The sequence below is a fragment of the Culex quinquefasciatus genome, chromosome 3 (genome assembly GCF_015732765.1).
Source record: "Culex quinquefasciatus strain JHB chromosome 3, VPISU_Cqui_1.0_pri_paternal, whole genome shotgun sequence".
NCBI lineage: Eukaryota > Metazoa > Arthropoda > Insecta > Diptera > Culicidae > Culex > Culex quinquefasciatus.
Window position 1 is genome coordinate 26,595,197 of NC_051863.1, and position 24,598 is coordinate 26,619,794.

At 36.0% G+C, this 24,598-nt stretch overlaps 3 protein-coding genes across 4 annotated transcripts in view; 2 read left to right on the top strand and 1 right to left on the bottom strand.

Annotated features, from left to right (window-relative positions):
* Positions 1 to 1,356: 1,356 nt before the first annotated feature.
* On the bottom strand, positions 1,357 to 11,837 carry LOC6045124 (enhancer of mRNA-decapping protein 3). Of its 2 annotated transcripts, XM_038264015.1 has the most exons (3): positions 11,695 to 11,837; positions 10,247 to 11,625; positions 1,357 to 2,116 (listed from the first exon to the last, which is right to left on the bottom strand). In XM_038264015.1, the coding sequence occupies exons 2-3, from the start codon at positions 11,589 to 11,591 to the stop codon at positions 1,803 to 1,805; spliced, it is 1,659 nt and encodes a 552-aa protein (XP_038119943.1). In that variant the 5' UTR covers positions 11,592 to 11,625; positions 11,695 to 11,837; the 3' UTR covers positions 1,357 to 1,802. The 2 variants fall into 2 exon arrangements, with proteins under 2 accessions (XP_038119943.1, XP_038119942.1); XM_038264014.1 differs by having other exon boundaries at positions 10,247 to 11,837.
* A 996-nt stretch (positions 11,838 to 12,833) lies between these two features.
* Positions 12,834 to 13,355, top strand: LOC119770033 (AT-rich interactive domain-containing protein 2-like). Its single transcript, XM_038264128.1, has 3 exons — positions 12,834 to 12,864; positions 12,924 to 13,221; positions 13,278 to 13,355. Exons 2-3 carry the CDS (start codon positions 12,925 to 12,927, stop codon positions 13,329 to 13,331), a joined length of 351 nt encoding a protein of 116 aa, XP_038120056.1. The 5' UTR covers positions 12,834 to 12,864; position 12,924; the 3' UTR covers positions 13,332 to 13,355.
* A 1,965-nt stretch (positions 13,356 to 15,320) lies between these two features.
* LOC6045123 overlaps positions 15,321 to 24,598 on the top strand; it is a 40,880-nt gene continuing 31,602 nt past the window's right edge. The window contains 1 exon segment of the mRNA XM_038260704.1: positions 15,321 to 15,998. Within this exon segment, the coding sequence (XP_038116632.1) occupies positions 15,816 to 15,998 (183 nt within the window). The 5' untranslated portion in view covers positions 15,321 to 15,815.

Genomic DNA, 24,598 nt, shown 5'->3' on the forward strand with positions numbered 1-24,598 from the left:
ATGTTTGATTTAAAAATTTCGGATCTTTTAACTTCTGTTTTGATAAGAATTTTTTTGTTTTGGTTTTTTAATACTATTTTTCCTAATTTTATTTCCTAATTTCTGAATAATCCAGTTTTGAATGTTGGAGCTGCAATTTTTGAATGTTTTGATTTTTTTATTTTTCTTCAAGAATGTTCAAATTTAAAAAAAAAATATTTCTGCTGTTTGAATCCCATCTAAAATTCAAAGGCGGTGAAGCTTCTGTTACGTCCAATCAAGCTCATATTTGGGATAGAAGCACAGCACACCCACTGGAACATGCCCAATAATAATTTTTATTACATCAAAATGTCTGTATCTTCAAGAAAAGTTTTAAATATTATTAAGATTCACAAGATTAAAATTGAATGTATCCAGTATAAAAGAACAATAAATAAGGATAAAAAACATTACTCAAAACTTTGAAGAAATTAAATATTCAGAGTCAGTATTTTTTTAAATGAGTTAAATGTAGTCCGTAACAACCTTGTTTATTCCATAATTTTATTTTATTTTATTTCTTTAATTCTTGAATTTAATTCTTTAATTTTGTAATTCCCTTTCACCATCACTATTTTGCTTACATTTTAGATTACACAAAATTAGACTACTTTGGATCATTAATTAATTTGCTAAATCATAGTTCAGTTTAATATGTAATTTTTTTATGACCAGCCCCCAAAATTGTATGGAAAAACTAATGATGCAAAATGGCTTCTTTTGACTTAGGAAAGGTGGACAAAGTTTCATCAAAATAAAATAAAATACCTGTGTTGAAAATCTCTTCCAAAAATATAATTCATTCTAGGAAAATACTTCTTTTTTTAACTACAGATAAATAAAAGTAGTTTTGTACCACCATCATTTGCAATTCAAAAAGAGCTTATAAATATGAGTTCTCAATTAAAAACCAAAAGTATTACTTTTCGATACAAGTTCTGAAAAGTTGAACTTTTATACTTTATACTTACTTTTATACTTGGATAAAAAACGTCTGTCATATGAACATGAATTTGAAGAAATCCCAAAACCATCCCTTAATAATGTTCCGACACCTGCGACCGACCGTTCAACCCATATTTTATTACGTTACACCCTCGATTACATCCTTATTCAACCCGATAAACGGACACGCCGGCAAAAATTTCAAGAACCCAAAGCTCGTGTCTTTGATGTGCTCCCCATACATGTGGTACATCCCTTTTCGCTTTGGCTTCTAAATTGGATATCTAATACTTTCCTGGAACATTTTTAATTGCTTCTTCCACACGTTCCGGGGTGAATCGTTGCTTCCGTTGGGATGTGATATTCTAAGCGTAAACTTACACGGGTTCGTTTAGTTTCCTGGCTGTGTTTATCCCTTTCGCCAGTTGAAATATATATTGCTTGCATTTGCTGTCGTTTGTTTTTTTTTTGCTTTGTTGACCTCGTACAAACCATCAGCCCGGCAACACATTTCCAATCTCTTGTAAACATCTTCAAGGAAACTAAATGTCTTTGATTTTCTTCTTCGTCGTCGTCTTGTTCTTTGTTCGTTGCAGTCAGTTTTGTGTTTGTGTCTCTCTCTTAGGATTTCACCCCCAAAAGTTTAAAATAAAACATAAAAAAACGTCCATCTCAAACAGACGATCAATCCCCCCACTTCCACTCCTCCACGTTCTCTGCTGCAATAGTTGTTTGTTACCCCGCAAAAATCTCCCCCGTAACTGAGACACACTCTTCGTAAAAAAAAAAAAACAGAAAAAATGCACTTCCACTTCCCCCCCCCCCTCCCTTCCTCCCTAATTCTTTCGCCGGTGGATCGGAATGACGGCCTTGTCGAACGGAGATTTGTACTTGATGCCCGAGTCGGCGAAAAACTTGTCCGGAATGCCCAGGTTGGCCAGGTAGAGCCGCCCCGTGGCGGACTCCGGCCCGAGATCGGTCAGCGGCAGGACGGGCAGCAGGGTGCACTTGGCGGGGACCGCCTCGAAGCCACCGGCCGGCGGGTCGATCGCCAGCACCGGGGCGCGGTTCTCGAGGATCCACTTGCGCAGCGGGTCCGCTAGGCGGCGCGCCTTGATGGCCGCGATGACCAGGTCGGAGGAGGGAAGCGCTGGAAATGGTGGGAGGAGAAAAAGGTAGAAAATTAAAATTGTGTTTATATTTTTGAACGATTTTTTGAATTTGGATTTTTTTTTAAATTTCAACAGAATATGTTTTTTAGTAATATTTTCATAATGTTTTCGTTTTTCGTCTAACTAAATGCCTGGTTTAAACAAGTGTCATTTCTCAAAATAGTATTGTTAAGTTTTATATATTTTATTTTTAAGCCTAATAAGCGGTCGTGTTTGAATGATGCTGGATAATCTGGATGTTTCCTTGAAATTCACTAAAACCAAGTACACCAACGAGTAGAGCAACTTTTTGTGAACATTTCTGTTTATTTTCACTTCTACTAAAAGTTACGCTATTCCTTTTACAAGCATTTAAAAAAAAAATATTTCCCAAATGCATTCTAATCAGACGAGTGCATTGGGCCACGCCCTTTTTTATATTTTCAGCTTAGTTCTTTTTTTCTTCCAGCACTCTTTTGGTTCTGCTGAAGTTGCATTCATAGAGAAAGTTTCCTGGCATCACTGGCTCGCTCCAACAGGCGCTGCTGGTGGTGTTGGTGGCCACCCTTTGCTCTTTATTTGCCTTCGCTTCTCGCTCGGTTTTCTTCAGCCTTCGATTGGAATGGGTCGTCAAAAGGCAAATGTCAAAAGACTTGGCGCGTTTGTTTTTTTATGGCGCTTGCTAATTATTTACATGTTTCGGAATTATTTTTCAAGTGAGTGACTAACTAATGTGCAAAAGAACATGTTGCCGATAGTTGGAAGCAATTTTATATCTTAAGCGCTTTGAAATCGTTAGCGCAAGTGAAAAGATATTGATGGCGACATTCGTTAAGCGGTTAAGCTCTTGCGTGTGGATGTGTGTGTGCCAACAAAATGATGAAATTATGATCAAAAGTTCATTAAATTTGATCTTTTTGGCCAGTAAGTGGCATACATTTGCGTGCTTACTCGAGGCGGTGCTGTTGCTGGTAAGTTTATAGCCCAATAGTTTTTGGAGCTTTAATCGAGCATCAAACTTTCCATATGACGAAGATAGGTGTTTGATTAGAAAGGGTATATTTCCCCTATTGATAAATTCCGGCCCAAAACAGGAATTTTTTAGGTACTTTTTTCTCGACCCTCTCAGATTTCAATAAAACTTTGTAGACATGTTATCCTACGCTTATGTAAGCAATTTTTGTGTATATGAGGCCAGTTTCACTCGACAATGACATTTGAGAAGGGCTTAAGTGTTTTGAATATCTTTGTAATTTGGAATTTAAATATTGCTGTATCTCAAAGCCGTATCAAAAAGTGGTCAAAGATAAACTTGTAGTAAATTTCACGGGCTTTCCGGATAAATACGATGAAAGAAAAAAATACGCCGAAGACAATCTTATGGGAAATTAGACGAGCTTTCCGGTAAAAATATTTTCCAGACTGAAAAATCAAAAGAGAAATTGTCAAAAACCACAAAAAAGCCAAGGATTGGCCTTAGGACACTGGTCAATATGCAGACTTTGATGTAAATTGTCTGAAGAATCGGTTTTTGAAAATTTTGACGTTTAGAGCACTTATTAAAAAAATAGTTTCAGAAAATGATTTTAGTATTTTTTTTAGGTGAGTGCGATTCTGCGATTTTCGTGAGACTTTTTTATAACATCTTCTTTTTTTTTTCTTTCAGTGTATTTTTTCCGGAAAACCCGTCAAATTTCCTATAAGTTTGTCTTTGACCACTTTTTGATACGATGCAACGGCTTCGAGTTACAGCAATAAATGTAGTAAAACAGTTGTTTTTGCCTTCTTTAGGACTTTTTTTAAGTCGCTGCATTTTAAAAAATCAGAATTTGGTCACCGATTTTTTAGACCTTTCTAGAATTTTCTGCAAAGCAGTCATTACAATCGAACCCTTGTGACGAGTTCGCTGGCAAACTCGGTTTGCTTTTGAACCTTCATTCGTGTTTGAACTTGAACACCGTTCTATTTGAAACAGGGTTCGTCGGGTTCACCGAACAACTGTTTGAACCCGTGTTTAAACATTTATCTTAAACAAAAGGTTTAAGCAAGACATGCGCTTTTACAGCCGATAATTAATAATTTTATTGAAATTTATGTAATTTTTGAGACAGAAAAATCCTTTTTGGCTGAGAAAACCGTGCAAACCAAACATTTGTTGTCATCAGAGTTCAAACTCAAGTTTGAAACTCGCGTGAACATGGGTTTGTGTTCGAACATCCGCACAAAACGAAATAAAAAAAAAGTTGCTGTTTGGACGCGGGTGACACAATTTTGACATAAGTTCAAACAATCAACAGTTCGGCCAATTCGGCTGAAAAGATTTTTTGGTGACAACGAGTGATATAAGGAGGTTTAAGCCAAATTAAAAAAAAAAAAAACAAAAAATAAAAACGCACAAAATCAGATTTTGTGACAGCGCTCATTAGAACGCGACCGATTAGTTGATACACACGAAGATGACACGAAAGAATGCTGAGTCAACACTCTCAAAAAGCCAGGCGACACGACCGCACATGCTCTTTCTCTTTCTTGCTTGCGTGTGGGTGACAGCATTCAATTAAATCGAAGGCAGGGCCCTGACGATGGCCTGATGTCTGGAGTTTTTTCTTTTTTTAAAAAAAAGGTCCAATAAACCAAATATTCAGTTTTTGCTTTTTGGGTGTTTTAATACCCTTGACTCAAAGCTGTTTCAAAATCACCCAAAAAGCAAAAACTGGAGATTTGGTTTATTGGACCTTTTAAAAAAAAAAACCCCAAGATATGAGCTACCGACATTTGCAATATGGCGTCATTTGTTTACCAACATGAGATTGTTGGTGGACGAACCGAAAAAAATACTTTTTTGTACAAATTTCTAGGGTATTTTAACCATTAGTGGGCCCCCTAGTAGAGCCGAAGCACATTTTTCACAAATTTTCAATATTTTAAGCACTTTTTCATAACCCTTTGAACAAAATAATGGAATCTGGAGTGTTTTGAACAATTTTGAGTATTTGTTTCATCAGTCTTTTGTTTTTGAGCAGAAAAATAGCCATTTGAAAAAAAAAAAGTTTTTTTTGCCTGTTATGGACCCCCTTTTCCTATAGTGGACCCGGGTCCATAATCCGATTGTGGACCCGGGTCCACTATAGACAAACTGTTATTTTTATACCTAATTTAATCGATATTTGATGTTTTGATGCATTGTGTGGGTCTAATGATAGATATAATGAATAAAAGATGGATTTTGCTCACTTTTCATCATGAAAAAATATGTTTTGTTAACAAATTTGGCTTTAAACAACAAAAAAACCTAACAGACATTTAAACACATTTATTTCCGAAAAAGATCAGAGAAAACGTTTCAAAAACCACTGTAAACATACAAATAATTTAAAAAAGTAATTTTGATGCAATTTTTTCCATATTTATTACATAAATGATTGACCGAAACTAAACAATAGATTTGTTTACAGTTGCTGATAAAACCACGCATGTTTATTTAAAAAAAAATGTTTTGTAATTGATTTATTATTATAAAATATCATTTCAAACTGCAACTATGATGCTTCAGTTAAGTACCATTAACTAAAGTTTTGATTAATTATAAATTCTTTTGGCTTCAGCATATTTGGTACTTTTAACATGAAAACAGCTATATTTATACTCATAATTGAAAAAATATGCGTTTAGGTTGATTACAACAAGCATTTATTGTATATTTTAGAGAAACTTTTGCATAAATACACAGTTTTCTTTATTTTTGTAAGTTAAATTAACAGGGGTCCACTTTTGGAAAAGTTTAGATTTTCGTTGTCCTATATTGGACCCCCCTAATTTTTGCTCGAAAATGAGCAATTCTTCGCTTTATTTTAGTAAAGTTTCTTAAACTTACATTATTTCGACCTGCTGAAGTTGAATAATCAGTCAAAAAATGATTGAATAGTTAATTCAATCATTAAATATAAATGCAGTTTTGTTGTGAAAATGCTAGTGGCCATGGCTGATTTCAGATGTCAAACTCAAAACACTTATTTTGGTAAAAAAGACAATTCAATATCAGTCAACATTGATTTAAATGATGCTGAACATGTCAAATAAAAGATTTGCAGGCAACAACACGCTGGAAATTTTGATTTTATTGAATTTTTCATCAACAACCCTTCAGAGGGTCCACTATAGGAAAGGGGTCCACTAATGGATAACGTACCCTATAACAGTTGTGTTTAATTTTGATTTTAATTTTGTTTAATTTTATAACAGTTGTGTTTAATTTTGAATTTTGAATTCTAGAACAGAAAAAAATTTAAATTTTCAATTTAAACCGCTTTTATCACTATTCTAAGCAAGATTATACACCAAAGCATTATGCCTTCAATTTATCTTTAGTTTTCAAACCGGTTTGCTGTACCTAGGCATTTAAATTTTGAAATTTAGCATAAATTAAAATTTGTTGCAAAATTCACAACTTTAGCCATTTGCAACAATTTCAACTTCACCCGTGCAGAAAACCGATAATGGGGTAATAGAGGAGAAAAGCAAACCGCGACAAAATTTTGAGGCTAGGAATTTTGACAGGTATGATTTTCATAAAGTATTCGCCTCCTTTTTTCTCCCACAGAAAACTGGGGACAATGTAGCTGTCAAACTAGGCCAAAATGTTAAAGTCACTCACAAAATGAACTTTGAGTGATTTGAGTTCATTTCTGACGTCACGATTTCCTCCTCTATTCACTCGGTCCAGACTGTCAAAAATTACAAAACGTCATTGCCAATCTTCGGTTCACTGCACGCAGAAAAATAAGGCATATTTGAATCAACCGAACGTTTTGTTGATTTGAAAATCATTATTTTTGTTGAATCAACGCTAAACGTCAAATCAGTATTTTCGAAACAACAAAAGACTTTTGTGGACTTAAGAAAATCGAGGTTTGTTTCAACGCAAAATCGGCGTTGATTATATTCAACAAAAAATTTGTTGATTCAAACCTCGTACAGGCTGATTTTACAAAACATTTTTCTGCGTGTGCTTTTGCTCGTGTTTGAAGTTTCGGGTCGAGACTCTGATCAAAGGTGATTGGTTCTCGGCGCGAATAAGAGAGGTGGTGAGCGTCAAATGACTGTATGAGTGACTTTGCGTTGCGCTCATTCGTTCAGATGTGTGCGAGAGCGAGAGCTAAGTGAGATTTCGGTCATTAGTTTTTTTTTATTTTTTTATTCGGCTGAAACTTTTTTGATGCCTTTGGTATTCCCAAAGAAGACATATTGCATTATTAGTTTGTCCATATAATTTTCCATACAAATTTGGCAGCTGTCGTTTTCGTTTCGTTTTACGGAGCAAGGTGGGGGACGCGGCCTCAAGTCAGTCCAAGTCCGGTTTCTTGTGGAAAAAAGGGTAGTGGCCGAACTAGTATTGCATACCAAATGAACACCACCGGAAGATATAGGGGATCGGGAGGGGGGAGGTGAAAGAAAATTAGTGTTGATGTGAGTAGTAAGAACTTGGATGATTTGAGCAGTTACGGTAATCTTAGTTTAACACTGAATAAAGAAAATCTGAAATTGTGATTCAAAGTAAGAAGGCCCGGAATAAATTAAATTATTAGTTAATTAAATAAGAAAATGTAACTAATCGGAGATCTATACAAAAGAAGCCTATGATGTATTCCAAATTTAAAGGAAATAAAAAATACTAGAGAAAAAAAGATGAAAACTAACTGCCGACCTGTCACGTCCGTCAATAGTCTTGTCGTACATTACATCTAGAAACAGATCTGCCAATGAAATGTTACACTTCGTTCAAATCAACTAATCATTTAAGTCCAATTATTCATCCACGGAAAACTATCTAACTTTAATCAACAACCTAAACTAAACTGTCTGAAAGTAAATTTAATCTCAAATCCCCGAATGTTTTATTATAACGCCAAATAAGGTAAAGGATCTTGTTTTTAAACCAGTCTTGCCGCTTCCAAAAACCAATAAACATAAATGAACAGTTCATAAGTTGAACACTACACCCAAAACTGGCAGCGCTAGTCCGAGAGAATGATGGTCTCGAGTCGAGAGAATAGTGGTACCATTCACGGACGCAGAGAACACAGCTCGAGATGGGCGATAGAACTATTCTCTCGAGGTTCATTTGCAAAAAAAGTTCATCCGTCAAACAAAAAACCAAAAGTGTCGACAACGGGAATCGAACCAGAGACCTTTGATAAACCAATCCAATGACTTAGCTGCCTCGGCCACCACAGCTTGGTGACCAAGGAGAAGTCAGAAGTCGATGTATGACACTTGTTGGAGATTTATTGATTCAACTAACGAATGAACTCATTTGTTATGATGGTGTGAGTTGGTACCATTATTCTATCGATTTTGGCACTGAGCCCTCAATAAACTTTGAGAGAACGATTATCTCGACTCTGAATTTTGGGTGTAGTAATTAAGACGACTATTTCATGCCATTCATTTCATTAGGGCATAGAGCTTTGCAAACAAGAGTGCATCTCTATTATACCTTATGTAAACTGTCATTTGAGTGAAGGAGACACACTCCTGTTCACAAAACCCATGCGCCCTTTTGAAATGTTGGCTCCATTTGATCGTCAAGGCTCCAGTAGACCCTCGATTCGCAACAATGGTCGATACAACCATAATCCGAAAACCGTTAGTTCAACAGATTAACGAATTTTGTCCGATATCATCGCACTATTGATTGACCGAGACTCTATGGAAATTTTGACATATCAAAATACTACGTAATAATATTTTTTTTTAAATAAATTTCAAAATCTATTCTATCCTACAATGCCTAGAAGAGGCCTCTGTTTCTGTTGTGAGTAAGCGCTGGTTTCAGAGTTCATTTTTCAATTTAAAAGGGGTGGGAGACGACTAATTTGCTTCATGAACTCCTACTCGGCCTTGGGACCACCTCTTAAGACACTGATGGCTCCTAGCTAGGAATTAAACCTAGACACAGCGTCGAGGCCCGCTTCGCATGGCAAAAATGTTGGCTGGGGGGAAGTGATATTATCACGAAATTTTATTTTAAAGCCAACATTGCTAACGGCGTCGAGGTCCTTACTCATGCCCAAGGAAGTATTCGCCTCCTTTTTTCTCCCACAGAAAACTGGGGACAATGTAGCTGTCAAACTAGGCCAAAATGTTAAAGTCACTCACAAAATGAACTTTGAGTGATTTGAGTTCATTTCTGACGATTTTCTCCTCTATAGAGGAAAAAATCGTGACGTCAGAAAATCGAGGTTTGTTTCAACGCAAAATCGACGTTGATTATATTCAACAAAAAATTTGTTGATTCAAACCTCGTACAGGCTGATTTTACAAAACATTTTTCTGCGTGTGCTTTTGTTCGTGTTTGAAGTTTCGGGTCGAGACTCTGATCGAAGGTGATTGGTTCTCGGCGCGAATAAGAGAGGTGGTGAGCGTCAAATGACTGTATGAGTGACTTTTCGTTGCGCTCATTCGTTCAGATGTGTGCGAGAGCGAGAGCTAAGTGAGATTTCGGTCATTCGATATTTTTTTGTATTTTTTAATTCGGCTGAAACTTTTTTGATGCCTTCGGTATGCCCAAATAAGCCATTTTGCATGATTAGTTTGTCCATATAATTTTCCTCGCAAATTTGGCAGCTGGCCATACAAAAATGATTTATGAAAATTCAAAAATCTGTATCTTGTGAAGGAATATTTTGATCGATTTGGTGTCTTCGGCAAAGTAGTAGGTATATGGATGGGTATATGGACTACACTGAAAAAAATGATAACGGTAAAAATATTGAATCTGTGGCCCTTTTGATATGTTGGTCTTGATTTAAACATTTTGAAAATATCGAACTCTTTAAAGCTTTTTATGAAATCTTCACGTCAAAGAAGCAATAATGCTATTTTTCGAAAAATGAAGTGGATTTATTACAATATTGCGCAACTTTGCAACACGTCGATTTTTTCGGCGTTCCAAAAAAAAAATGGTTTCAAACTTGAATAAACAGAAGAAAAAACTTGGCCACGCAATGCAAACCAAAACAAACACGATTAGTTTGGTTGACCATCAATTCGATCAACTGGCTTCCCAGTGCCGGAATATATGTAGCGGGTAAAAAGACACTTCGCATAGACGCCCTTGCTCAACTCACCATTAACATTAAACGTAAAGAGATTCCCGGTGGCCGCGTACAGCTCCAGCTCGTGGCTGACCCGGGTCGACTTGCTCGAACAGGACACGTACACCACCACCTTCAGCCCGTGGCACGCCAACATCCGCCCGGTCGCAATGCCAATCTCACTGATCCGCGCGTTGTACGGCTCGTCACAAACAACCGCGATCTTTGGCCACTGGTGCTGGTTGTTCGGCGTGAGGCGTCGCGAACCTCCGAGCAGCTGGAGTGCGATTTCTGCCGCGCCCCGAGCGAGCAGATCGTTCTGGCGGTCCGCCCCGAGGCCGTGATTCTCCGCCAGCTGCTGGACCAGGTTGCGCGTGCTGCGTGGAATCGACGGAATCACCAGACCCTCGTCCGTCAGGTACTCTTGGTTGAGGCTGCCGACGCCGCCGCCACCCTCCAGCTCGATCTGCCGGTACTGGGTCGGTTCGGACGCAAGCACGTTCTCGTCGTGGCGGTACTTTTTCTTGCCGGACGAAACCGTCTGCCGGAGCAGGTCCGGCTTCGACTGGATGGCGTCGATTTCGTCCCAGATCGCTTGCTTGTCAAACAGGGCCAGGTTTTTCTCAAAGTCAAAGTCTTCGTCCATCATCGGATCGTCCACGGGCGTTCCGAACGCGGAATTCTTGTGGTTGTTGTTGTACCGCTGCTGCTGGAAGCCGTTACCGTTTCCGACATTCCCGGGGCCACTTCCGTTGCGAGGATTCTTCTTTTTCTGCTGCTGCTGCTGCTGCTGCTGATTATCGTTCTTCGTGTACGGGGCAAAGGACTGACCACCCTTGCCACCGTTAATCTCGATGGGACGGCTCGTGCTTTTGGCGGAACCGTTTTCGTACCCGTTCCGTTGGCCATTGTTGCTGCTATTCTGCTGCTGCTGCGAGTATTTGTTTGGTCCAGGTGATTTGGCCGCCACCTGCTGTTGCTGTTGCTGCTGCGGCTTCCGGCCATCGCCGGTAGGTGTCTTGTTCCGGACAACTTGCCCACTTCCATTCTGCTGCCGATTGCCTCCGCCAGCAATCTTCAAGTTGTCCAACCCAGCCGTGACGGAATCGTCCCCCTGCTGCTGCTGCGGTTGTTGCTTGCTGCCGCCGGCCGACGGGTACAGATTCGGCAAATTCGTACCCGCAATCAGGTCCAACTTCTCAATGTCCTTGCAGGTCAGCGTCACCTCCACGTTCGTCTTCCGCAGCGGAATCCCGTTCCGCACGGCCTTGGTTATCACAATTTCGACCGGGCTGACCTGCTTGATGACGCCCTGAAACACGCCAATGTCACCCCGGCAGTGGATCGACACCGCCTTCCCGATCCAGTTTTCGGCCATTACTATCTCGTCTAGGTTCCGGGAGTTCTCTCCACTATTTGGCAAGGTAAAGTGCGTGAGATTGCGTTTTTTCTTTTCTCCCCACTTTTGGCAAAACACACACCCGAATCTGGTCACACAATCGTACGGAAATGTGTTCCGGGGAAGCGTTATCTAATAGTCTTTTGAGCAACACTTATTTAAAGGATAACTTTGTTCATTTTACACAGCTACTATTGAAACAATTTTTACACAATTTGGACTTGGACAGACATTTTCTTCTCTCGCGCGACCTTCTGGCTGCTTTGCTTTTTTTTCTTTTCTTTCATGACACGATTTTTGGGGTTTGACAGCGGACAGGGATGCCAGGCGAAACGAAAAAATATCTGCAGAAGAACACACGTTGTCTGCAAAAAGACATTTTCACGGTGGGATATTCTCAAACAAAATTTTTTTTTTAAATAAATTCTTAAATTCTTTTTTTTTTTTTGAAAAAGTCCAATAAACCAAATTTCCAGTTTTTGCTTTTTGGGTATTTTTGAAACCGCCTTATTCTTAAATTCTTAAATTCTTAAATTCTTAAATTCTTAAATTCTTAAATTCTTAAATTCTTAAATTCTTAAATTCTTAAATTCTTAAATTCTTAAATTCTTAAATTCTTAAATTCTTAAATTCTTAAATTCTTAAATTCTTAATCTAATCTAATCGAACACAAGCGCAGCCAGTCCGAAGAAAGCATCCTGGAAGAACTTGCGGTTAGATTACGCCTCAAGTCCTTTCTTGTCTATATTAATAATTGCAGTACATCCGAGTAACCCCAAAAATGTACAGCAAAAATTAAAGTGGCCAGGCCTACTGCGTTGCATTAACCATACACACAAAAAAAATATTACGGTAATGGCAAAAGTAACTTACTTTTGAATTAAAAAGTTGTTAAAATTGGCTACATTAAAAGTTTTTTTCTTGTTTTGAAAATGAAAATTTTTACTGCTACAGTTTTTGATAATCTCATTGCTCACTGATTTAAAAGTTTTTACTTTTAATTCGACTGTAAAATTTCTTTCATTTTGACGTTCTCGTGTACGCCTAAGTCGCAAATGTAAACAAACACTCCGGTGGTGCTGGTGAGTCTAGGATGCAAAGCAAAGCCGACCGCGGCAGCAGCCAGGACTCGGACGCGGAAATCTTCGTGAGCCAAACAGCAGCAGCGGAACGCCTTCGAAGGAGGGTGGTGCAGGAGCGGGACGAGGTCGAATGCCCTGCAAGAACTGCAGCTGTTCCACGGCCGGAATGCGTAAGAAGGAAGCTTGGATGTTTTGTGGGGTTTGTGATTAATTTTGTTTGTTTTTGTAGGATGAGAGGTAGGAATGTGGATTCGCACCGGTTGTATTGGGTGGTGGTGGCCCGGGATTGGTGGTTGAAGGTCAATTTGCGTGAGGACTGGGGCGAGATCATCGAGGAGATGGCGCTGCCGAAGCGTTGCGTGAACAACGAGATTGCGTTGAAGAAGATTAACTTCCGGTTTTTGGACAAGTACGCGAAAGTTTATTTTTACGATGGGCCTCCAACGAAGAGGAGGACGACGAAAAGCTACATAATCGGAGGTGGTCAGCGCAGATGTTGCACTCGGTGCCGGCGGTTTACAGCACCGGTGAGTATTGAGAATGTGTGCAGTGGCTAGCCAACTTCACTTTCCATCTCTTTTAGCAACTTCCCGCCCACAAACACTCACGTCGCGACGGCGCAGCTTCAGCCGAATGAATCTGGACAGTGAGCCAAAAAAAATCTGTGTCATTCTCGAAGTAGGATTACGAGCTCAAAATCGAACTCCGTTCCGAGGGCCTCATCAACTCCATGTTCCGGATGCGCTTCCAGCATCGGGAACTCCCCGTTCAGGCACATTACTTTCCAGCCGGGAAACGTCGACCACCCTTCTCGAATCAATGGCCAACTCCTCCAAGACTGGCCTGATTGAGGCCGGAAACGTGATTATCGTGTTACACTGCTGTCGCGCGTCGAAGCCTCCATCCGGAACCGTCCAGCCTGGGGTATTCGGAAGTGACCGGTGGCGTACCATATGAAGCAGAAGCTAGTGGAGAAGCGTTAAATACAAAAAAAGTGTTTTTCTAACATACTGTTTTTTTTTAAATAAATGTAAAAAAACCAAGCCCCTTTTTTCGAAATTATCCCTGTTGCGCTAAATGTTGTGTATTCTTTCCATAAAAGGTTTCTTTTCCAATTAAAAGTAAAATACTTTTACCAATACAATGATTTTGTTCCATAAATGCATGGTAGTATCAAAAACTTTCCAACTATTAAATTGAAAAGTTTGAACTTTCTAGGAATATTCACTAACGCGAACTTTTAATCCAACGAACGATATTTTTAAATTTAGAGTAATTGTGATTTTTCTTTAGAGGAGCGGCCGTGGCTGACTGGTTACGGTGTTCGCTTTGTAAGCGAATGGTTCTGGGTTCGATGCCCATCTGCTCCCAACGAGAAAGTTAAGAACACATAAATTTCAAATGATGAATATGAACGAAAAATCAAAGTCGCTCGAGGCGGGGTTCGATCCCCCGTCCTTTGGATTGGTAAGCAAAAATGCTAACCACTAGGCCATAACGACTTGGTGAACGTGGACTGGAATTAGGAATACTGTTACAGAGAGCGAGTTGTGGCGCTATAACCACGGCAAATAGTGTCCAGGGCATTCGTGGAAATACAATGTCCCATCCCAGAGGGTCCCGGAGTACCAAACCTTCTTAGCATGGTGCTCCCAACGAATAAGGCTTTCTAGTCAGAAATTTACCAACACATTCAAAGTATGTTTACATTACAGCTGGACGTTTGTTTGCATCAGGTTTCCTATCTCTTTCTAGCAAAAGTTTTTTGTCAGGCGACTTCTAGCTGGTTTTTTTGACTGGCCGCCCGATATGTCAGCCAACATACCTCGCAGGGCTGTGACAACTCGAGCTCGATCATTGTTTGCATCAGGACACTGTGACGAGAAGTTCGTCATTTTTGGGTTATATTATATTTTTTTCACTGGGCCTAGAAAGCCTTATACAACCAAAAATCTCGGAGCGTATGGTGGTGTGTCCCCACGCTTCTTCCTCCTCTGTCGATTCAGAATTGTGTTGTCGTTCGAACACTCAGTGCTCAAACTCAACCCAATTACGAGTCATCTCTGCGATACGGCTTTACGCAGTAGGCCTGGCCGCTTTAACGCTTGTGATGTTTCAATGCATTTCAATGCAATGGCGCACTACAAATGTTAATAAATGACAAGAAGAGTGCTAGGCGTCATCTAACCTAAGGCACTCTCCAGGATCCCTTCGAAAGATTGGCTGCGCTAGGGTCTGATTAGATTAGATTAGATTAGAGTAATTGTGATTTTTCTTTGTGTGTGTACATTCATGTACGAAGAAAAACGAATCATAATAAAGCTCTACATTAAAGTTTCAAAAGGTCCTATCTGCATAGGAAACCCATGATGGCTAGATGGTTTTGAGAGTTTAATCTAGAATTTTTTTTTTAATGAAAAAAGAGACTAGAAATAGTTTTTAATCGTGTTTCTTTCAAGGTTTCTTTACATAGGGCTTGAGAACCGTGTTTAGGACCCTATTTTCAATAATGTTTTATTTTAAAGATTTATTTTCACCGTTTTCCGCAAATCTGGCCCCACTGCCGGTGGTGGTGACAGTTTGATGACAGTTTCGCACACACCCACAAAAACAAAAGTTTCAACGACAACAACACCGCACGAACCGTCATCCAACTGCTGGCAGAAAAAAAAAGCTCCGACGGTCGACTCGCAGCTGGAAGAACAAACACGCACACAACACCATCGGTCCGTAATTTTACTTCAGTGCCAGTTTTCTGCTCCGCTGATTACCATTTTCCTTCTGCCCTGCGGCAGGTTCTCTCCCCCCTGTGTGTGCGGGTCGTCGTTTGTCCTCGCGATCGTCGTCGTCATCGGGTCGGAACGGGTTCACCGTTGGTGGATTTCTCTTGTGACGTTTTCGATTTTTACGGATCCGGAGGTTGGTGACCGTCGCGAGTGTGCCCCACTGAAAGAGGGGGTTTGTCCGTGGTGAAGAAGTGGTGTGAGGCGTAAAATCATTCTACCCTTTAAGTGCTCCCCGAGAGTGTGAGTAATAGTTTGCTCGGAAGAAACAAGAAAAAAAAACAGTCACGCGGATTCCGACTGTTCCAGGGCAGAAGAGCTGGGGCGGCCGCGGCAGGATGAGGTCGCAGCTAAGCAACTTTAACGCCTCGCTGCTGGCGCCCGGCGGCAGCACGGCGTCACTGGGTTCCGGAACTCCCCAGCGGCCACCCCGCCGCAGGGCCCAATCCGTGGGGAATTCCGCCTACGGCAGCTCGCTGGCGCTGGCCTCTTCCACCCCGCGGGGTTCGCTGTTCAATGCGGTGAGTCCAGAAAGGGGAAATGCGGGGAAAACCCGCGAAGGTCGTCGCCGGTCCCAGAACAAAGAACGTCGCAAACAAGGGCTGTTCCTGCCAAGCCGGAGACTGTGGTCATTCCCCCCCCTTCTGTCCCGACTCGGGTGCAAATTTTCCAATGTTGCATCTTTCGTAACCACCAAGATTACGACGAAGATGCTGGGGCGAAGATATTGAAACAAAAAAAAAACAATAGGCTTAAGGTGAAGTCAATAATGGGACACGCGAAAAAGTGGCCGGATCGGGCCGTCGCGCTGGCAAATGATAAGCGATATTATATGATTACATTACGGTCGATTCGTGGAGCCCAGAAACGCTTTCAGAAATGGTCAGCAGCAATGCAATGCACGGCAATTATTGTTTGTCTGATAAGATAAGAGCAAATAGTGAGGCGTGAAGAGGTAGGAGGTGAGGTTGGATGGGAAAGGGGCAACAAGGTGCTGCCTGGAAGTATTGCGCCGGTGATTCCCAAAAGATATCCAATAAAGTCCTGAAACCCTATGCAATTTCTTGCGATATCACACAGATTTATAAACTACTTCTTATCATTTTATTTCAATGTTTTATAAAAACATTGGTTCCTTTCCTATGCATTGGACTTTTTGCTCAATGGAAAGATGACCTGTCAAGATACGCAGCAAACCATTCGGACTGGGAAAATTGTGTCCGATTAAACCATTCTTCGGACAAATCGAAATGGTACGATCCATTTGCCAGCATTACAGCAAGCTTCTTGCAACGTTCTTTGTCATATTGGTCATGTGTAACATAACCACCTTTATTATATTTTTTTTAATTGGGACCTAAAATTTAGCTTAAATTTGAGTTTTTATTGTTCGCAACAATAAAGCTTATTTTTCTGAGTACAATGACCCTTAGAACGACCGCGAAAAAATTAAAATTGATTTTTAAACCAATTTTCAAAAATTATCTTTGCAACCCTTTTTGACAGAAATGGTCCTACTTGACAGCTCGTTCCAAGGGTTGAACCAAGGTAGTTGAACCATCGAAAAAAAATTTCTTGCCAATATTTTTTTTGCATTTAAATGAAATGGTTTTTAATCGTGTTTTTACCGTTGTACATGAAAATTTACCTAGGGCTTTAGGACCCTAATGTAAACTATTAAGGATACATTGAAGAACGTTGATTTCTGCATTTTTTGATCATTTTTTAAGCTACTAACAAATTTTTAATTTTGGAACCCCAGAAAACAACGTGAAACTTAGAAAAAAAAATTCTCATTCATTGATACTGTGCTAATAAGGCTTTCTAGGTCCAGCGAAAAAAAAATATAATAATTTAACTCAAAAATGGCGAACTCCTCGTCACAGTGTTCTGGTGCAAACAATGATCGAGCTCGAGCTGTCACAGTCCCTGTTGACTGAAATATTGGGCGGTCAGTCAAAAAATCAGCTACAAGTCGCTTGACAAAAATATTTTTGCTAGAAAGAGAAAGCAAATCTGGTGCAAACAAAGCCTCAGCTCTCAAACTTAGTAAACATAATTTGAATGTTTTGTTAAATTTATAACTAGAACGCCTTTTTTTTTGCAACAGAAGCATAACTGTAAGAATGCATTAGGCATTTTGTGATGCTGTTTTTTTTTCAAAATAATGCATGAAGTTTGAGGAAAAAAAAAGCCGAGGGTCAAAACAAAACAAAAATGCATAAATTGAAACAAAAATAATTTAAAGATTTAAAATTCATAATTCTACCAATAAGAAAATAAAACAGATCGTACACGATCAGAAGTCTTTGCAAAAATTTCACTCGGAAAAATCGAATCACAAAATGTATATTCTTCTAAAAATTTGGGTGTCTAACCAAAAATATTTCTTCAAATTGTTCTAATGCTATCTGGTGGCATTTAAGAATTTGAGCATTTTATGTAATTTTTATAATTTGAATAATTTTTATAATTTTCATAATTTTAATAATTTTATTAAGACCCTTTCCCCATTACCTTTCAAAGTTGGCCCGAAAAATCAGAGGCAAAGAAAAATCTTTTTCAAAAAAAAATCTAAATTTCAATTTAAGTGAAATCAATTTTAAACCCATTCCTCTGCGAATTTTTCTAACTTCACGAATTTGAAGAATTTTAAGAATTTTAAGAATTTTAAAAATTTTAAGAATTTTAAGAATTTTAAGAATTTTAAGAATTTTAAGAATTTTAAGAATTTTAAGAATTTTAAGAATTTTAAGAATTTTAAGAATTTTAAGAATATTAAAAATTTTAAGAATATTAAGAATTTTAAGAATTTTAAGAATTTTAAGAATTTTAAGAATTTTATGAATTTTATGAATTTTATGAATTTTATGAATTTTAAGAATTTTAAATTTTTTAAAAATTTTAAGAATTTTACGAATTTTAAAAATTTTAAGAATTTTAAGAATTTTAAGAATTTTAAGAATTTTAAGAATTTTAAGAATTTTAAGAATTTTAAGAATTTTAAGAATTTTAAGAATTTTAAGAATTTTAAGAATTTTAAAAATTTTAAGAATTTTAAGAATTCTAGGAATTCTAGGAATTTTAATAATTTTAAGAATTCTAGGAATTTTAATAATTTTAAGAATTTTAAGAATTTTAAGAATTTTAAGAATTTTAAGAATTTTAAGAATTTTAAGAATTTTAAGAATTTTAAGAATTTTAAGAATTTTAAGAATTTTAAGAATTTTAAGAATTTTAAGAATTTTAAGAATTTTAAGAATTTTAAGAATTTTAAGAATTTTAAGAATTTTAAAATTTTAAGAATTTTAAGAATTTTAAGAATTTTAAGAATTTTAAGAATTTTAAAAATTTTAAGTATTTTAAGAATTTTAAGAATTTTAAGAATTTTAAGAATTTTAAGAATTTTAAGAATTTTAAGAATTTTAAGAATTTTAAGAATTTTAAGAATTTTAAGAATTTTAAGAATTTTAAGAATTTTAAGAATTTTAAGAATTTTAAGAATTTTAAGAATTTTAAGAATTTTAAGAATTTTAAGAATTTTAAGAATTTTAAGAATTTTAAGAATTTTAAGAATTTTAAGAATTTTAAGAATTTTAAGAATTTTAAAAATTTTAAAAATTTTAAATTTTTTAAGAATTTTAAAAATTTTGCGAACTTCAAGAATTTTAAGAATTAAAAAAAAATAGAATTTAAGGAATTAAAAAAATGAGAATTTTAAAAATTTCAAAAATTAAAAAATTTAAATTCTATTGAATTGAATTCTAACAATGTTAAAAATTTAAGAATTCTATTTTTTTTTTAAATTTAAGAATTTAAATTTTTTTAAGAATCTTAAGAATTATAAGAATTTTTAAGAATTTGAAGAATTTTAAAAATTTTGCGAATTTTAAGAATTAAAAAAAATTAGAATTTAAAAAATTAAAAAAATTAGAATTTTAAAAATTTTAAAAATTTTAAATATTTTAAAAAATTAAAAAACTTAAAGATTTTTAAGAATTTTAATTTTTTTAAGAATTTTAAGAATTTTAAAACCTTGAAGAATAAAAAACAAAAACTAAACATACTAAATGCATGTAAAATACTTGAAAATTTTGGAAGAAAAACATAAAACAAGACAATTAAAGTTTTTTTCTTTCCCTTATTTCAATCTTATTTTATTTTAAAACATTATGTCAAATACCATAAAAAATAACAATTTCTTAATAAAAATTGCCTTGTCTTGAATAAGTAATCCACTTTCTCCGCATTAGATTGTATTGTGATTCAATTTAAATTACCGGAAATTTAACCTCTTCACCACACACACACATTAAAATTCTCTTTTCCACACTAAGCCATACGTGGACGCTCTTTAGATTGGCTCTCTGTTGCGTCTGTTTGTCAAGGTCGTCGTCGTCGTCGTCGGTCCTGAGTTGAACACATCTGGCCCAAGTCTGTGGCCTCAACGAAACTACAGGCGGATACTACACAGACACCTCCGCTGCTGGACAAGAGTTGAACTACTGTATGATTTAGTATGGCACTCTTCGTTGAATGTATTTTTATCTCTGGGTTTTTTTTTTTTGTTGTGTGTCACAATGTTCCATATATCACACACACATGCACATGCACGCACACGCGTTTAAGTCGGTTGAATTAAGCCCAGAATTATGACCGTGACGATTAAGAATGACGTTGAAAATTGGCGTATGAGCCGCACTATTAATTTGTCCAAAGAAAACCAAATGCGATGTTTTTGGGGCTATTGAAAAGGCTAGGTTTTTAAAATATTATTTTAAGAAAAACTAAGCAACAAATTTTCTCAATTTTCTATTATTAGAATAGATTAGATGCTCAATTTATTATTCCTGATAAATATCGATCTTTCTTTTATAATCGACCAATTAGTTTGACACTTTTCCCACCAATAATCGACGATTATTTAAAATACACCTGAACTCGGACCTTTATCCTCACACCTTGTTTTTTAGTTGGTTTAAATGTTCCAGCGCCGTACCTAAGGGTTGGTTTACTTAGCGAGCCCCAAGGGCGCCAAAACCGACATTTGTAAATTATTATCCGTTTTAACTTCGAGCTACATATTCAAACAAGAATATCTAATAAAATATAAAACTTTCAATAATTGAGTTTAAAAAGTTGTCGCCAAGATCTTAACAATGTTGAAACTATTTTCTTTTACAAGTTTCAAAAATGAGTCTTTGAATATATTAAAAAAAATCCTTATTTTTTATAGTTTTAGAATAATAAAACTTTAAGAGTGTAATAATTTTAAATTCCCAGAATTTTAAAAATTTCTAAAATTTTCAAAATTCCTAAAATTTTCAAAATTTTTTATTTCCAGAATTATTAATTTTTTTACAATTTTTGAAACCTTCAGAATTTTTAGAATTTTCTGAATGTTCTAGATTTTTTTTTAATTCGCCGAATTTTTAAAATTTTCCGTTTTTTTATTTGCTAAATTGTTTAGAATTTTTAAAATTTTCAGAATTTTTAACATTTAAAAACTTTAATTTTGAAAATTTTGCAACATTTTCTAAATTTTGCAACATTTTTAGAATTTTGAAATTTTCTGAATTTTGCAATATTTTTAGAATTTTAAAAACTTTCAGAATTTCCAGAATTTTGAAAATTTTGAAAACTTTCAGAATTTTCACATTTTTTTGAATTTATATATATATATATGTTTTTTTGTGATTTTCTGAGTTCTTAGAATTTTTAGAATCTTATTTTTTTAGAATTTTGGGAATTTTTAGAATCTTTATATTTTTTTTAATTTTCAGAGTTTGAGAAATTTAATTTTTTTCATAACTTATTTTTTTTTTGTTTACAAAATTTCCAGATTTCTTAGAACTTTCAGAACTTGCAAAATTTCCAGAATTTTCAAAATGTTTAAGAATTTTCAAAATTTTTAGAAATTTCTTACTTATTAAATCTTTAGAATTAACAGAATTTTCAATTTGTTTAGCATTTGCAGAATTTGATTTTTAAAATTTTAATTTTTTTTGAAATTTTCTGAATTTTTAAAATTTTTAGATTTTTGAAGAATTTTAAAAAATTTCAGAATTCTTAAAATTTTATTTTTTTTAATTTTTTTTTAATATTTTTTGAAAATTTTAGAATTTCTGAATTTGAAATTTTGTAATTTCAGAATCAGAAATTTTAGGATAAAATATTTTTGTAAATTGCTAAATTATAAAATCTTTGAATTTTTACAAATTTTGAATTTGAAAATTTTGGGATTTGTTATTTGACATTTAAAAAAATGTTATCTTAAGACCTGGGTGCGGAATAGTGGTTCGCAAAACGGCCTCAATTTGGAACTGTCAAAGTGGAACCAATTTACTGTTCGCCAAAAGTAGAGAGTATTGTTATCGATCATTAAAAATTGTTTGTTTTTTTGGAAGAATGAAAAAAATGTGTGGCTTTTGAGGACCTGGGTTTAAGTCAAGAAATCTTAAGAAAGTTACAGGCGAGATCGTAATTTTTTATAATTATGAATGGAAGTTGTTAATGGAGTCGATGCGGTTTTATCCATCTAAAAGTTGTCTTTATTGCTTGATTCCGTTTGAAAACCTGGTTTACTGAAAATCTTCTCTGTTTGTTGGATCAGTTTCGCTAGAATTAGCGATGTTTTTTCGCTGGACCAGAAAGAGCTGCAGGATTCAAAAATCAACCAGGGAATTTATCTGCAACATCGCAGAATGACACTCTCGCTGCAGTTCTTCGTCACCCGTAAAAAAAGAAACCTCTTCTAACCGATCGATATTTGAAAACACACACAATTTTCCAGCAAAATATGTAAAATACTAGAAAAATGAAACACAAGCTACTGATCATAAAACAGCTCATTTTCCAGTAAGAAAAACTCATGCTTGTGCTTGAACAGCCTCCTACTTTGTGGATGTAAACAAAGTGGGACCATTCGAAAATCACGCTACGCATTCTCTCTATTCATCACCCAGCTTAAGACTTAAAAAAAAAATAAAAAACTTATGAAAAAAACTCAGGGAATTCAAGAATTTCAAAATATTGCAATTTACAATTTTGAGATTTCGGATTTTTAAAATCTTGGAATTTTATTTTTTTTTACTTTTTAGAATTTTAAAATCTTGAAATTTTCAACCTTTGAAATTTTAGAATTGTAGAATTCAAGAATTTTTATATTTTAGAATTTCGAATTTTAAATTTTTGAATATTTTTTTTTAAATTGCTGAATTATTAAATTTATAAGGGATTTGTTATTTACGCATTTTGACTATTTGAAATAAAAAAATAATCTAAAGATTTTTTTTATTTGGAGTTTAGTACAGTCGACTCTCTGGCTGTCGATCTTCTCGATATCAATATTGCTCCATCTATCGATGAATTCTTCAGTCCCTTCAAACTGCATACTTCGATCGGCTTTATTCCTCGATATTTTCTCTTGCTTGAAGGATCTCTTCCTCGACGGTCCCTTGGATTCCGTTTGCTTTAAAAATCTCTTCCGGTTGTCAATATTGTCACTATCTCATGGCTTGCATAGACATTTTTCTTTGCGAAACGAAGCTTTGAAGGGTGTTTGACATTAGTTTGTTTTTGTTTGCTGGACGTTGCCATGATTATCTCCCATAGCTGGGTACCAAGAAAAACATATTTTCAATCGAGTCTTCATTTTGCATCGTTCTGTAAACTAATGATTCTCTTCCTCGACGGTCCCTTGGATATTGACAACCAGATAGTCGACTGTAATTTGATCAACACATAAAAAAAATAATGAAAAAAAATTTCCCAGAATGGGTATTTCAGAATTCCATATTTCCAAATTTAAAATTTTGATTTTTTTTTTGAAGTTTTGAATTTTAGAATTCTTGAAAGTTTTGAATTTTAAAAGGTGAAATTCTAAGGTATCAGAAAAATGGCGGAAAAGGCTACCGTCTGTCGACCTTAATTTCAATCAATGATAACAAACATAACCTTAGTCTCGACTGGCTGAGAACAACCGTGTTCAGAATATTGGGTTTTTAAGCACTATTTTTCCACCTACCTTCACCAAAAGTTTACTCCGGCACGGTATGTTCACCAATTATCGAATAGAAACTTTTTTGTTAAGATTATTCACTCAAAAACCTCAGAATGTCCTGAAGTATTGATGCAGCACAAATTTTCAATCACAGGCTTCTTCTTCACAACGAATTTTCTAGTCTTCTTCACAAAAGTTGGGCCCTTCATTATTTCAATCAAAACTCCGATAATCACTCACTAGATACACTTCATACCACTAAGCAAATCCTGTTTTGGTGAAAACTTGTAGGAAAAGTACTTTTTGTTACGCGAAAAACATTATTTTTCTCGTAATTTGCCGAAACTTTCGAAACCCGAGCATCCGAACCAAGCAAATTTTCGTTTTCTTTTTCTTTGTTCTTACCCAGCAAGCTGAAAATCATCTTTTCTTGACAAATATTCTGAAAAGTCGTACCTAAAACCTAGTCCAATGCTTCAATTTCCTTTGTACAAGCCGTTTCCAAACACTCTTTGATCAATGCATAAAGGGTTGCCAGCAACATTCAGCTTTGAAATGTACAATAATATTTGAATTAATTAATTAGTTCTTTTAAAACACACTAAAAAGCAGTACAATTTAATTATTTGATACAACACACAATTTACTGAGTAAAAAATTCTCTTGGAGCAACATTTTCAACCAAATTAGGAAAAAATCTAATTTGATATTATTTTGTTCACTCTTGATTTGGCATCACTGCTGCTTTCAGCCAATCAGGGGCCATAATCGTTCTGTCAAGTTGGCAGAAAACCAACACAAATCTAGTGGCTTTGATTGTTGTTTATTTTGGACTAGTTGTGGCGGAGCCGGCGGAGCGAATTATTAAGAGTTCTTTTCCGGAACTGTTGCATCCGAATTCTTCGGCAGGAAACTGGACCTGGCCAGACTGTGGTGGAGTTCCGGCTGAAGTTGTTGGTAGCTTTGGAGAAACGGAATATTGTAGCGCCAAGAGTGAGTTCGGTGTAATAAAGTTGAATTCAATATTTCATTAGTTTTGTTTTCAGCAAATCGCAACTGTTTCCATATCTGAAGAACTTTTTTGATTCTGGATTTGCCGGAACCGGTTTCAGCTCTGGC